This window comes from Macaca nemestrina, chromosome 14 (assembly GCF_043159975.1).
Source record: "Macaca nemestrina isolate mMacNem1 chromosome 14, mMacNem.hap1, whole genome shotgun sequence".
In the NCBI taxonomy this organism is placed as follows: domain Eukaryota; kingdom Metazoa; phylum Chordata; class Mammalia; order Primates; family Cercopithecidae; genus Macaca; species Macaca nemestrina.
The window spans coordinates 112,813,309-112,827,722 of NC_092138.1; the positions used below are offsets into that span (position 1 = coordinate 112,813,309).

General features: G+C 48.0%; 1 protein-coding gene across 15 annotated transcripts in view; it reads right to left on the reverse strand.

The window, feature by feature from the left end:
* LOC105464055 (Rap guanine nucleotide exchange factor 1) overlaps positions 1-14,414 on the reverse strand; it is a 160,180-nt gene that overhangs the window by 126,386 nt on the left and 19,380 nt on the right. For 3 of the 15 annotated variants that reach the window (XM_071078482.1, XM_071078476.1, XM_071078474.1), the window contains exon 1: positions 3,390-8,097. The exons of 5 other annotated variants lie outside the window; for them this stretch is intronic. In XM_071078482.1, coding sequence (XP_070934583.1) covers positions 3,390-3,453 — 64 coding nt within the window. In that variant the 5' untranslated portion in view covers positions 3,454-8,097. Of the gene's footprint in view, positions 1-3,389; positions 8,099-13,621; positions 14,278-14,414 lie in introns of those variants that run through there. 7 more of the 15 variants (XM_071078481.1, XM_071078480.1, XM_071078485.1 and 4 more) reach the window with 5 other exon arrangements.

Sequence of the window (14,414 nt, forward strand, 5' to 3'; positions counted from 1 at the left end):
CTGCAACTGCCTGCCCTCAGGTGGTTTACAATCAAGTGGTAAACAGATCAATTAAAAAAAAAAAAAAAACCCCACGGATGTAAATTAAATAACACAATAAGATGCAGTCGCTTGGAACAGGCCACTGCAGACAAGAAAAGCCAGGGCATTTGGCATTAGAAAATGCATCTGTTCAAGGTCGGAGAGCCGGCTGGGCCAGAACTCTGGCTGGAACTCTCAGGATCACACTTGAGCCACTGCCTCGTGCCACTTCCCATCTTATTTTTTTCTGTTTGGGGCCTGCTGGAACTCACTATGGTAATACACATGAGTCAGATTTCTCAACCCCAAAGAGCATCCATTATTGTAAAAAACATTTTCTTATGTGTGGGGTTGGTCCTGAGAGCTATCAAAAAATAAAAACCAGAACCATAAGTCGGACAGTATAGTGGTCCCCTCATCGGGTATGTGTCCCACACTGTCTCAAATCACTAGAGAAGCTTCTCTAGCCAGCATAAAATGCAGGTGGAGGCTGTGAGATTCATGTTTTTCACACTGGTGTTCTGCCCCTGTGGCTTTTCAACTCCCCAGGTGTATGACATGGAAACACACGTAAACTATCTAAATGGCAGATAAAAGTTTCCTTTAAATTTGCCTTTGGAATGCACTCTGGGCCTGCCCTTCCTAATCATGATCATCTTTGGCTCTGGTTAAAGTCTTATTCTCCGGAGCACCTAACACAGGGGCACCGGGGCAGAAATCAGGGGCCGTCTGGGCTGTCCCAACTGCCTGTAGCAAATCCACATAATGATATGCCCGGGATTCCCATTCGCCTGTCCCTAAACTAGACACAGACAGTGCTACTTGCCCTGGAACCTGGGGCCATCATTCATCCACCAAGATTTCACAACCACGTTGAATGTGGGCTGCAGATCAGGGTCATGGTGGTGCCCTGGGATTCTTGTTTTTTTTGAAACGGGGGTTTTGCTTTGTCACCCAGGCTGGAGTGCAATGGTGCAATCTTGACTCACTGCAACCTCTGCCTCCTAGGTTCAAGCAATCCTCCCATCTCAGCCTCCCGAGTAGCTGGGACTACATGCGCACACCACCATGCCTGGTTAATTTTTTGTATTTTTGGTAGAGATGGGGTTTTGCCGAGGCTGAGACGGGCGGATCACAAGGTCAGGAGATCGAGACCATCCTGGCTAACACGGTGAAACCCCGTCTCTACTAAAAAATACAAAAAACTAGCCGGGCGAGGTGGCGGGCGCCTGTGGTCCCAGCTACTCCGGAGGCTGAGGCAGGAGAATGGCGTAAACCCGGGAGGCGGAGCTTGCAGTGAGCTGAGATCCGGCCACTGCACTCCAGCCTGGGCGACAGAGCCAGACTCAGTCTCAAAAAAAAAAAAAAAAAAAAAAAAGATGGGGTTTTGCCATGTTGCCCAGGCTGGTCTTGGTTTCGAACTCCTGAGCTCAAGTGATCCGCCTGCCTCGGCCTCCCAAAGTGCTGGGATTACAGTATTGTTTTTAATTGGAGAAAAGGCATACAAATGTATTAACGTGTACACAGGGAAAATTACAGAGTGATTATGATTTTAGACAGTAAATTATAGACAGCATAACTCTTCACCCCTAAATACTTCAGCATGACTATTCAAAAAAGCACATACTCCTACATGACTCAGCACCGTATCACACATAATCACATGAACAACAGTTCCTCATTATAATCCACCATGGAGTTCATATTCAAATTTCCCAAACTGTCCCCCAATGTCTTTAATAGCTGTTTTGTTCAAACCAGGATCCAATGAAGGACTGCTAAGGAGTACCCTTTCCAAAGTAACATGTTAGACAAAAGAATGACTCATGGAAAGTCAGAAGGGCTGGAACCTGACAGTAAATTAGCATCCCACCTACTTGCTTTTTAAGAGAAAAAGATCTATCATTTGACAAACAGCAACTGCTCTTAACATTTCCATGCATTTTCTTCCAGTTATTTCTTTTTCTTTTCATAAACACACCCATATATGCAGCTGTGAACAAACTGTCTTGCTACTGATCAAATGCTACCACAACTTCTTCCGGCAAGAGGAGACCAAGACCTGGTGAACTCTCGCATATGTCATCTCTGGCATGCCTGCCAGCCAGCCGGCCTCCTGGGTCAGTAACTATGAAAAAAGGCCACTGAGTGCATCAGAAGACTGCCCTGCACTGAGACACTATCAAAGGTCCTTGAGTTCCAAATGTACCACTGCACTGCTCTGTGGCCCTGCCAACTTCCTCCTTCTCAAGCTGACATGACCCCAAGCCCTAGAAAGACAGAGCAGGTGTCAGGAGAGGCTGCTGTCCCACTTCCTGGGTGTCCAGGATGGATAAATGTTAAGATTTTACAGAAAGTACCTTGAAAGTACTTTGGAATTTTTGGAAGTGCTATATATTTAAAAGCTGTTAATAACATTCTCTAAACCAAAAATATCACAAAAGCCTCAAACTACTAGATATCAAAGCTTTGACTTGGAATATCTCTTTCTTTCTTTTTTTTTTTTGAGACAGTTTCACTCTGTTACTCAGGCTGGAGTGCAGAGGTGCAATCTCGGCTACTGCAACCTCCACATTCTGGGTTCAAGCGATTCTCCTGTCTCAGCCTGTAGCTGGGAATACAGGTGCCTGCCACCACGCCTGGCTAATTTTTGTATTATTAGTAGAGGCGGGGTTTCACCATGTTGGCCAGGCTGGACTCGAACTCCTGACCTCAAGTGATCTGCCCACCTTAGCCTCCCAAAGTGCCGGGATTACAGGCGTAAGCCCCTGCACCTGGCTGACTTAGAATGTTTCTAAAAAAGTAAAAATTTTCGGCCATGTGCGTTGGCTCACACTTGGGATCCCAGCACTCTGGGAGGCAGAGGCAGGTGGGTCATGAGGTCAGGAGTTCAAGACCAGCCTGGCCAAGATGGTGAAACCCCATTTCTACTAAAAATACAAAAATTAGCCGGGCGCGGTGGCGGGTGCCTGTAATCCCAGCTACTCAGGAGGCTGAGGCAGAGAATTGCTTGAACCTGGGAGGCGGAAGTTGCAGTGAGCCGAGATCGTGCCACTGCACTCCAGCCTGAGTGACAGAGCGAGGCTCTGTCTCAAAAAAAGTAAAAATTTTCAACAGACACATACTGCACTGAATGAAACATCTCAAGTTGAACCTAAACCCTCAGCCAAACCAAGTCCTCATATTGAGAGAGGAATCATCTTATTCCTCAGGAGAATTGTGAATTTTCTTGAAACCATGTTGGATTACCAGTCCTTTCTGCTCTAGAAAGTGATTCCCCAGGCACTTCAGCTCTGGTGCCGGGCCAGTCTCTCAGAGAAAACTGCCTTCTTGCTTCTTCCTGGAAAGGAAGCCCAGGGCTTTCTTACCTTGTTTCCAGGGGTACAGATGACTTCGTTTCAACGGCTTCTGTTTTTCAATAGCATTGCCCATTTTAAAGCCAGAGGACGCAGGGCCCTTCCCAGCCCCGGCGTTTTTCTGGAACAGCAACTGAGGACCGAGTCACTGGCTGAAAGGGGATCATCTCTTGGACATCCCAAACCACCCAGCAGCAGAGCCCAGGCAGCCTCACAAGGGAAGCTTGAGGAATCTCATTCTGAACAGTCTTTGCCTTCTGCCTTTCAAAATCCCTTTGGCCCCAGGGAGGAAATCAGAAGAAAGGGCTTGTTATCGCCCTACCGGTGTGTCTCAAGCATGGTCTATATTAAGAAGCTCTTTCCTCGGCATCCTTTTGACACTTTATTACTCATCAGCACAGCAGTGGCTGGAAAGATGAATTTTATGTCCAAATACTTTTAATACCACTTTTCCCCACAGGAGAAATGGGGAATCAGGTGATCAAAAAAGCTGAAAGTCATAAACGAAACATTCTGGGGCATGCCAGGAGAAACATTTTCACACAGACCCTTATGCCACGCCTTCTATTTCAGAGTCCCACGCTCAGACCAGTGTGTACCACGTAACAAGTACTGTCAGAGAGAACAAGCTGATTTCACTAATGCTGTGTTTCCAAGGGAAACACAAAACAAAACAAGACACCAAAAAACACTGCTACACCTCAGTCTCCAAAGAAGAAAACACCTTGGGGACAAACACAGCTAAGAATTTATAACCTCACGTTCCAAACTTCCACTGCACTTTGGGAAAAATTTTGCTGGAGAAAGTGCTACACTATCTAAATTCTGAACAATGGGTTTTCTGGAAGAAAAGAAGGGAATGAAATCAATCATATATTCTTGGTAAAAAGGAAGACAATGTCGAGGTGGATGAAAAGATTTCATTTATTTAAGTCCCAGAGTTTGAAGTTATAAAACTCCTAAAGAATCCCCACAGCATGATATGGGTAAGAATGCAGGCTCTGAGCTGGGCGAAGTGGCTCACGCCTGTAATCCCAGCACTTTGGGAGGCTGAAGTGGGTGGATTACTTGAGGCCAGGAGTTCAAAACCAGACTGGCCAACATGGTGAAACCCTGTCTCTACTAACAATACAAAAATTAGCCGGGTGTGATGGCACAAAACTGTAATCCCAGTGACTTGGGAGGCTGAGGCAGGAGAATCACTTGAATCTGGGAGGGGGAGGTTGCAGCAAGCCGGGATCATGCCATTGTACTCCAGCCTGGGTGCAAATCCTAGCTCTGCCCCTTGGCTTTGCCAATTGAGCACAGTAGCCTCAGTTTCCTTATCTGTTAACTGGGCATAATTCCAGTCCCACCTCCTCAGCTGTAATAAGAATCAAATACAAGAGAACATTTGTGAAGTACCTAGCATGCTGCCTGACACTCAGGAAGTCCTTGGTGAATATTTATCTTTGTTTTGGGGTGAGGGCGGGAACAGGGTCTTGCTGTGTCACCCAGGCTAGAGTGTAGTGGTGCAATCATGGCTCACTGCAACCTCAACCTCCCGGGCCCAAGCAATCCTCCTGCCTCAGCCTCCCAAGAAGCTAGGACTACAGGTGCATGCCACCTCGCCTGGCTAATTTTTAAAACTTTTTGTAGAGACAGGGTCTCCCTATGTTGCTCAGGCTGGTCTCAAACTCCTGGCCTCAAGTAAAACTCCTGCCTCAGCCTCCCATAGTCCTGGGATTACAGGTGTGAGCCACTGTACTCTGCTTATTTTATTTTATTTTATTTATTTTTTGAGACAGAGTCTTGCTCTGCAACCCAGGCAGGAGTGCAGTGGCGCAATCTCAGCTCCCTGCAACCTCTGCTTCCTGAGCTCAAGTGATTCTCTTGCCTCAGGCTCCTGAATAGCTGGATTACAGGTGTGCACCACCATGCCCAGCTAATTTTTGAATTTTTAGTCGAGATGGGGGTTCGTCATGTTGGCCAGGTTGGTCTCAAACTCCTGATCTCAAGTGATCCATCCACCTCGGCCTCCCAAAGTGCTGGGATTACAGACGTGAGCACCATGTCCAGTCCTTCATCACTTTTATAATTGTAGACTGAAAATATATTAGCTTAGGTGGCAGATGTCTGGCTTCGGTCAATTTAGCCAAAAGCACCAAAGTAAATTTATTTTACAGAGTTGGATGGTAAAAAATGGGAGTAAGTATAGAACTGGAGTACAATTTGAGACAACATTCCATAAAAGACCCACAGAGCCAGAGAGACTAAGTTTAAGAGGCACTTAACACCCTGTTAAGTTTCTGGGCGCAGTGGGTCACTGTTATACCAGGCCTTTCCTTTCTAAAGGAGGGGGAAATCATCTTTCCAATTTATGCAAAACAGACGAAACCAAAATCCAAATCTCTACAAAATCTTAAGGCCTCATATTTTGATCTACCAATACAGAGGTCATTTTTGCAAAATCACGGCCTGAGATTCCAAACTTGGCAAAGCAAACAGTATGTGTCTGTCGCACCCTCTCCAATGAGGCGGCAGGAAAGAGCATGCGTGCAGAGGCTCCCCGTTTCCCTCACAGAGCCGCAAGCTCCTCCCCAGATTAAACTGCAGCCACAAACTGGAAGAAAGCACAGGGAACCCCCACCACGCTAGAGGGGTCCAATGAAACCAGTTGCACAGCAGAATACCTGGCACACAGTAGGTGCTTAATAGCTCTCTGTTGAATAAATAGGTGGAGAGGTGACGGAATAAACCAATGAGAATTATCCCCAACATACACACACTGATTGTCCTCTCCCCCTGGAATGCGTTAACCAGAGTTTCTAATCCATAAGATAAACTCTCCTCTCCTAGCAAGAGTCGGAGGGTGTGGGTGGCTGGGGCCTGTTTCCTCCACTTCCCCACTCCTTAGCTCAGGCCACTCCCAGCCCTGGAGTTGCTTCCCTCTCAGGAGTGCAAAGCCCCTGAAGTCAGGAGCCGTGTCTGCGGCAGCTCCTCGAGGCCTCTGTGCACACAGAGAATAATGGGTCACAGTCACAGAACCTGGGCTCAGGTGTGCGCTCCGTCATTTCTTAGCTGGGGGCCAACACATTCGTAATGTTGTTTCCATGAAAAAACGCATCCTAGGTTCCAAACAACTAATTTACTGATGAACCTTTAGAATGAACTGGACATTTCCCTGAGAGAAGGGCTTTGAAATGAGGACCCTGTGGTCCAACCACTTCTCAATCATGGCTCCCCCAAGGTAAGTCCAATGTGAACTGCTCAGGGGGAGAGGGAGGGGAACGGCAACAGAATAACCTGATCTTAAGAATTCCTCTCTAATCCCCAGCTCAGAAAGCGTCTTTTACAGTCATCCCCTCTGCAGTGTCCCAGACTAAGCGAGCGAGGAAACAAACAAACAAACAAACAAACAAACAAACACAGAGCCACCCCCAAAGACCAATATGCCTGCAATCCAAGATGGGCAAGCGACCCACCTCCAGGGCACATTTCAGGGAGACAACACAAACCTTTTTTGCTTCTTCACAAATGGGAAGCAGAGGGCGGACTGCACAGCCACTGTGACAAGTTTCCAAGCCTTGCACAAATACGCCGAGAACGCTGTAACGGTACGAACTGCCTTCAATCAGACCCGACTTGGCCGTGTGTTATCAAGGTCACTCCTTCAGGGATGACTACTCCAAAGCCCCAAATCTCCGTAAAACCCAAGGAGATCCACAAGATCATCTGCTCCAGCGAGCCCCTCCCCCATTTCACAGATTCTTCAGAGAGGGGCAGGGATTAAGGCTAGGCATTTAGTTGGAGGGCCAGATCCAGCCCCCAGATCTTTATCTTTGGCTAGGAAAACCTCTGCTACCCATTCCCTCATGACAGGAGGAGGCAGGAGGACAGTGTGAAGGAACTGGCTTTGAAGGCCAGCTGGCCTGGTTTGAATCTCTGTGGGCACTTCCTAGCTGAGCAACTTTGGGATAGAAACTAAACCTCTCCACACCCTGTATTTTCACATACGTTCACATGTACAACTATGTTATCTACTTCATGGGTAGTTTAAAGGTTAAATAAGAATTTAGATTGGGAGGCTGAGGTGGGAGGTTAAGACAGGAGAATCATTTGAGCCCAAGAGGTCAAGACTGCAGTGATTGTGATCACACCACTGCACTCCAGTCTGGGCCACAGAGCGAGACCCCATCTCTAAAAACCCAAAATAAAATAAAGATGTTTCAAATTTGTGGGTACACAGCAGACACTAAATGAGAATAGCTACTGTCACTGTTTTTATTATTATTACCTATAAATCTCCAAGCTTTAGATACAATACATTGAAAAAAAATTATTTACCCTCACTAGGGATTTTCTCCCCCATATCAGAGTAAGATCCACTGCAATATTCTAGTAAATAATTCATTATCTTAGTACAATAAAAATTAAATTTATCTTACAAACATCTGTACCTCAGGAATAATTTTTTTTTTTTTAAGAGACAGGGTCTCCCTACATTGCCCAGCTGGCCTTGAACTCCAAGAAGTGATCCTCCTGCCTCAGCCTCCCGAGTAGCTGGACTCCAGGAGGAATGATACTTTGATTGTGGAACATGACATAAGTCGGAGGGGTAATATTGTGGCCACTGAAGTAGGAACATTTTAAGGAGCGCCTGTCCCTACACGCAAGACGCTGTTGGCTCCAGACAAACTCTGAGTCAGGATCCTGCAAGGCGGTGCTCACTTCTTGAAGGAGATTTTTTTTTTTTTTAAAGATAGAAATGGCTCAGAAGGGAAGGGCCCGTGGATCCCTGTAATGTGCACATTCACCCACCCAGAACCAAAGAAACAGAGGCTGGGCTCTCAGGCGGGTACCCGATAGCTGACACAAAGCTTTGTGTATGGAATTTGTCTGCTGGGAGGAAAGTCTGATGTTGGTCACTTCCCTCCTGGAGAAAAATACAACAATACGAGGAAGCGTCAAGCACTGTGGGAATGTTCCAAGTGCGAGTTCCAGCTCAGCCCAGAATATAAACAAAGGCGATGACCAGCCTGGAGGTCAGGCCCAGCAGAGCACTGAGGCAGAAAGTCTGGGAGCCACTCTTCTGTCTTCTGGGTTCTTAGACTCTGCCTCTTTTTTTTTTTTTTTTTTTTTTGAGACAGACTCTCCCTCTGTCATCCAGGTTGGAATGCAGTGGTGCAATCACAGCTCACTGCAGCATCCAACTGCTGGGCTCAAGCAATCCTCCTGTCTCAGCCTCCTGACTAGCTGGGACTATACGCACTTGCCACCATGCCTGGCTAATTATTAAAATTATTTTTTGTAGAGATAGCATCTTGCTTGGTTGCCAGGCTGGTCTCAAACTCATGGCCTCAAGTGATCCTCTAGCCTCAGCCTCCCAAAGTGCTGGGATTAGCCACTGGCATGAGCCACTGAGTCTGGCCTAGACTGCTTTGAAGTAACTTTCCTGTCCAGGCCTGGAGGAAATCATCGAAAGCAAAGGCCACCACGTGTCGAATGTCATAGGAAATACAAGCTCAGGGACTCTCTTATGACACACCTGCAAACCCATAGATCAGTCTCAGAATGTCATAGCTGGAGGGGCTCAGAGATTTACTCAACAAATACCAACACGGGGCCCGGGGAGGGTCGGATAACATGCACGAAGAATCACTTACTTATCCCGGTGATCAGTGCCAAATTCAGGGCGGGGGGCGCATGTCTAGCAGGGCGACCTAATCTAATCTGGAAGTCAGGGAAGGGTGAGACCTGAAGGATGAGCAGAGCTGGACCAGGCAAAGGGGCAGCGTGTATGAAAGCACTGTGTAGCTGGAGGTACGTGCCCAGGGGAAGGTTGGGGGTCAGATGGGACAGGGTCTTACAGATCCAAGGCTTTGTCTCATGGGCTTTGGGGGTTCCTAAGGTGTTGGCAAACCACATGTGTTCATTTTTCTGGGAAGAGAGGTCTATGGCTTTCACCAAAGTCTTAAGGAGTTTTAAGAGGTTAAGAATGGCTCAGCGGCCGGGCGCGGTGGCTCACGCCTGTAATCCCAGCACTTTGGGAGGCCAAGGCGGGCGGATCAGAAGATCAGGAGATCGAGACCATCCTGGCTAACACGGTGAAACCCCGTCTGTACTAAAAATACAAAAAATTGAGCCAGGAGAATGGCGTGAACCCGGGAGGTGGAGTTTGCAGTGAGCCGACATCCATCGTGCCACTGCACTCCAGCCTGGGCGATAGAGCGAGACTCCGTCTCAAAAAAAAAAAAAAAAAGAATGGCTCAGCAGGGTGGCTCACGCCTTTACTTACAATCCCAGCACTCTGGGAGGCGGAGGCAGGCGGATCACGAGGTCAGGAGAGAGAGACTATCCTGGCCAAGATGGTGAAACCCCGTCTCTACCAAAAATACAAAAATTAGCTGAGCATGGTGGTGAGCATCTGTACTCCCAAGCTACTTGGGAGACTGAGGCAGGAGAATCACTTGAACTCGGGAGGCGGAGGTTGCAGTGAGCCGAGATCACGCCATTGCACTCCAGCCTGGTGACAGAGTGAGACTCTGTCTCAAAAAAAAAAAAAAAAGAGGTTAAGAACTACTGAGCTAGCCCAGCTCATTACAATAAAATGGAGAAACTGAGGTCCAGAGAAAAAAGACCTTTCACAGGAGGCTAGAGGCCCTAAGTCACCAACTCCCAGTGCAGTGCTCTCCCACAGCTAGCCCACCGCCCCACTTCTACAGGGGATGTGTCAACAACTACATACGCTGGCTCCCATCCCACTCACCACTGCTGCTGGACCCCACACGAGGCTGCTTTGTTTCTCCATCCAGGCAGGCCTAGAAGGACACTATACAGAAATGAACTGCAAGTCACCAGCCCATCTTTCTTGCGCTAACCTAATCTACAAAATACAGGGGCTCAGAATCTGTCCCCTGCTTCAGATTTCAAGGATCCCCCAATGAGATACCTTCTGGCTTTTCAAGGACCTTCATGGATGAGGTTGGTTCACTGAAGGGCAATCAGGGCTCAGCATCCAGCGTTCTGAAGAAGCTGTTTTACTTGTTGTTCTTTACAAAGTCAGGACTTGGCCAGGAACTAAACGTAGCCCTCAGTACGGGAAAGGGAGAAATGTAGAAGACTGGGAGGAAAGTCTAAATATGTACAGAGAATGCTTTTTTTTTTTTTTTTTTTTTTTTTGAGAGGGAGTCTGGCTCTGTCGCCCAGGCTGGAGTGCAGTGGCCGGATCTCAGCTCACTGCAAGCTCCGCCTCCCGGGTTTACGCCATTCTCCTGCCTCAGCCTCCCGAGTAGCTGGGACTACAGGCGCCCGCCACCTCGCCCGGCTAGTTTTTTTTTGTATTTTTTAGTAGAGATGGGGTTTCACCGTGTTAGCCAGGATGGTCTTGATCTCCTGACCTCGTGATCCGCCCGTCTCGGCCTCCCAAAGTGCTGGGATTACAGGCTTGAGCCACCGCGCCCGGCCGAGAATGCTTCTTAAATCCCTGATGTGGCCAGGCACTGTGGCTCACGCCTATAATCCCAGCACTTTGGGAGGCAGAAGTGAGTAGATCACTTGAGCCCAGGAGTTTGAGACCTGCCTGGGCAACATGGCAAAACCCCATCTCTACAGAAAAAGGAAAAACATAATTAGTTAAGCATGGTGGTACGTGTGTTTGTAGTCCTAGCTACCCGGGGGGCTGAGGTGAGAGAACAGCTTGAGCCTGGGAGGCAGAGGTTGCAGTGAGCCAAGATTGCGCCACTGCACTCCAGCCTGGGTGACAGAGGCAGACCCTGTTTCAAAAAAAATAAAATAAAAAATAAAAACCCCTTGATGCTTCCTGTAATACTAAAAGTAGAAGCCCTAAGTACATGGATTGGCATTCAAGGCCTTTTGGAGTCTGGCCCCAAATTACCTTCCCACCTTCATCTCCCACTTCTTCACATGAAGACTGGACACTGGGCACAGCCCTGCACCTGCCTGCCTGCGCTGTAGTTCATGTCCCTCCTCTCCAGCGAGTCAAAGGACACCTCACAGCCAACATCCAGTGGACTCTCAAAGACCAGTGTTGAGAGTCCCACAGCCTCTGCTTCACTTGGACCATGGCAGTACCGGAAGAGGCAATGCCCGCGCTGGGGAAGACTCCAGCCCCTCTCCCGGCCAGCTTGCTGACCTCAGGCTCCAGGCTCTGGCAGTTGCAGAGGCCTCTGCCCTTTACACCTCCCCGCCTCCAGATAAACTTGACCCAGCCACTCACTGCTGATGGCCCCCTGCACTGAGCTGCGCGAATGTGAACACAGTCACAGTCTGCACTCTGGCTGTGCTCCTCAAGCTTGTAAAATGCACCCCTGTCTCCTTTAAGAGATCTGGAGTCCATACCCAATGGGTACTCACTATCCATCCAACAAACATTAGTGAGCATCAGTTATGTGCCAGGTACCATTCTGGGCTTTGGAGAAACAGTAGCTGACAGGGAGCTTACCTCCCAAATAGGGAAAAAATCATAAAAAAGCAGCAAATAGGCCAGGCGCGATGGCTCACGCCTGTAATCCCAGCACTCTGGGAGGCCAAGGCGGACAGACTGCCTGAGCTCAGGAGTTCAAGACCAGTCTTGGCAACATAGTCCCTATCTCTATTAAAAACACAAGATATTAGCCGGGCATGCTAGTGCATGCTTGTAATCCCAGCTACTGGGGAGGCTGAGGCAGGAGAATCGCTTGAACCCAGGAGGTTGCAGTGAGCCAAGACTGTACCACTGTACTCCAGCCTGGGCAACAGAGTGAGACTGTCTCAAAAAAAAGCTACATTTAAAGGGGGGGAAAAAAGCAGGGGTAAGGGAGGGACAGAAAGTGATGGGCGCCCTGTCTGCTATTGTGGGCCCAGTGGTTAGGGCTATCCTCACTGGGTGGCATCTGAACAAAGATGTGAGGGAGCTAGGGAGCAAAGGACGCAGGAAGAGGAACTCATATCTCCCCAGTGCTTCCGATCCAGTACTCCCCAGCAGGAACTCACCACAACCCTACCGCAGGATCCATCTTATCAATGAGAAATTGATTTTTAAAAGGAAGTGGGTGAGCAAATTTTCCCAAGGTCACATGATCGGAAAATGGTGGCGCCAGCAGCCTTTAAATCGCGGCTCTTGTCCGTGGCTTCTCAGCAGGTGCCCTACAATATCTGGGGAATGAACTTTCCAGTAAGAGAACGGCAAGTGCCAAGGCTCTGAGAGAAAGGAACACCTGGAGGAAGAGCACAAAAGCCAGTGTGGCTGGGACACAGCGACGGGGAGAGGGGTGTCGGGGAGTGAGTCAAGGGCCAGAGTCCACGGCGCGCTCAGGCCACGTCGAGGACCTTGGATCTCTTCACATGTGTGGGGAAGTCCCGGGAAATCATAAACAGGATCCATGTGATCCAGTTCACACTCTGGCTGTGGAATGCAGAATGAATGGCTCTGAGTCGGGAGTAGAAACCAAGACGCCAGTTAGGAAGGCATGGGGCAGTCCAGGGAGAAATGGCAGTGGCCTGGAGTAAGGGGTCAGCAGAGGAGGTGCTAAGAGGGACCAGTCAGGATTTATTGGAGTAAATCGCAGGGCTTACTGAGGGACTGGATTTGTACCGGGAGAGAGGAGGCAAGGACACTCATTGTTTTCTCATCTAAACCAAGATTTGAGCCTGAACAACTGGGTCAAAAATGGCATTATTTACTGTGATGGGGGAACCCGAGAGCAGTCACCAGGCAGAGAGTGAAGGGAAGAACCAGAGCTCTGGTTCAGGCACATAATGTCCTACAGAGGGGCTGGAAACATGCGTTTGAGAAGGACCACTGTTTAACTAGCTGGCTTAGTGTCACGAGACTAGACTGCCAGTTCCCAAATGGAGAATTCAGGAGACAGAAGAGCCCCAAAAAGAGGGCTGAGATGAAACCCTTTACAGAGCACATACACCTGATGCTGTAAAATTACTCATGTGTGTACTGCGTGACTTCAGATATAATTTAAATTTTAAACAGGTTGTGGGTTTCTTTTTCTTTTTTTTTTTTTTTGATACAGGGTCTCACCGGGTTGCCTAGGCTGGACTTGAACTCCTGGGTTCAAGTGATCCTCCCACCTCAGCCACCAGAGTAGCTGGAAGTACAGACACATGCCACGGTACCTGGCAAAATTTTAGTTTTGTCTTCACATTCTAGATGCTTAGCTTGTAAATGTCTTGCTTATCGTGACTAATATGTCATCCAAATTAACCAGCTAATATCCCAAGGCACAATATACATTCAGAGTGAGACTCACCAAAGAGTTTTCTTCTCAACTGCTTGCTTCTGGCCATCTCTTGTCAGGGCCCATTAGATCACTGTTGTTTTTCCCTCGCAATACTGCCGACAAGAAGCATGAACCGGAAGCAGAAGGGTCACCATTTTCTTGTCCACGCGTACTTATACTACTAGAAAAGTCTTCAGTCTGTGATGTCTTTCTGGGGCTATGACTAAGCTACTTCTCCATTTTATAAGGGTTTGTTTCAATACTGGGCAGCAGCTTCAACCCAGCTCTCCCAACCTAGCTCTTCAACCCAGCTGGACAAGTCACAGAAACCCTTCAGGGCCTTTTTTGTTGTTTTTTTTTGTTAGTTTGTTTGTTTTGTTTTGTTTAGAGACGGAGTCTCGCTCTGTCGCCTGGAGAGATAGTAGTAGCTGATGTTCTCTAGGGCACTTAGCCCGTGCAGTACCAGGCTCCTTTCTGTGTATTTTACACTTGTGGTTGCATTAAATCTTCACAATAAGAGAAAGATACCGTTACTGTTCTCATTCCACAGAGGAGGAAACTAAGACACAGAGCTCTTCTTTGAAATCTGAAAGAGTTAGGATTTGTACATAGTCATATACTGAGTTGGGGCAAAGTTAGGGGAATAGCCCATCTGACTATTGCCCATGTAGCTATGTTTTCTTCTTTTCTTCTTCTTCTTCTTTTTTTTTTTTTTTTTTTTGAGACACGAGTCTCACTCTGTCACCCAGGCTGAAGCACAGCAGCATGATCTCAGCTCACTGCAACCTCCCCCTTCCGAGTTCAAGCAATTCTCCTGCTTCAG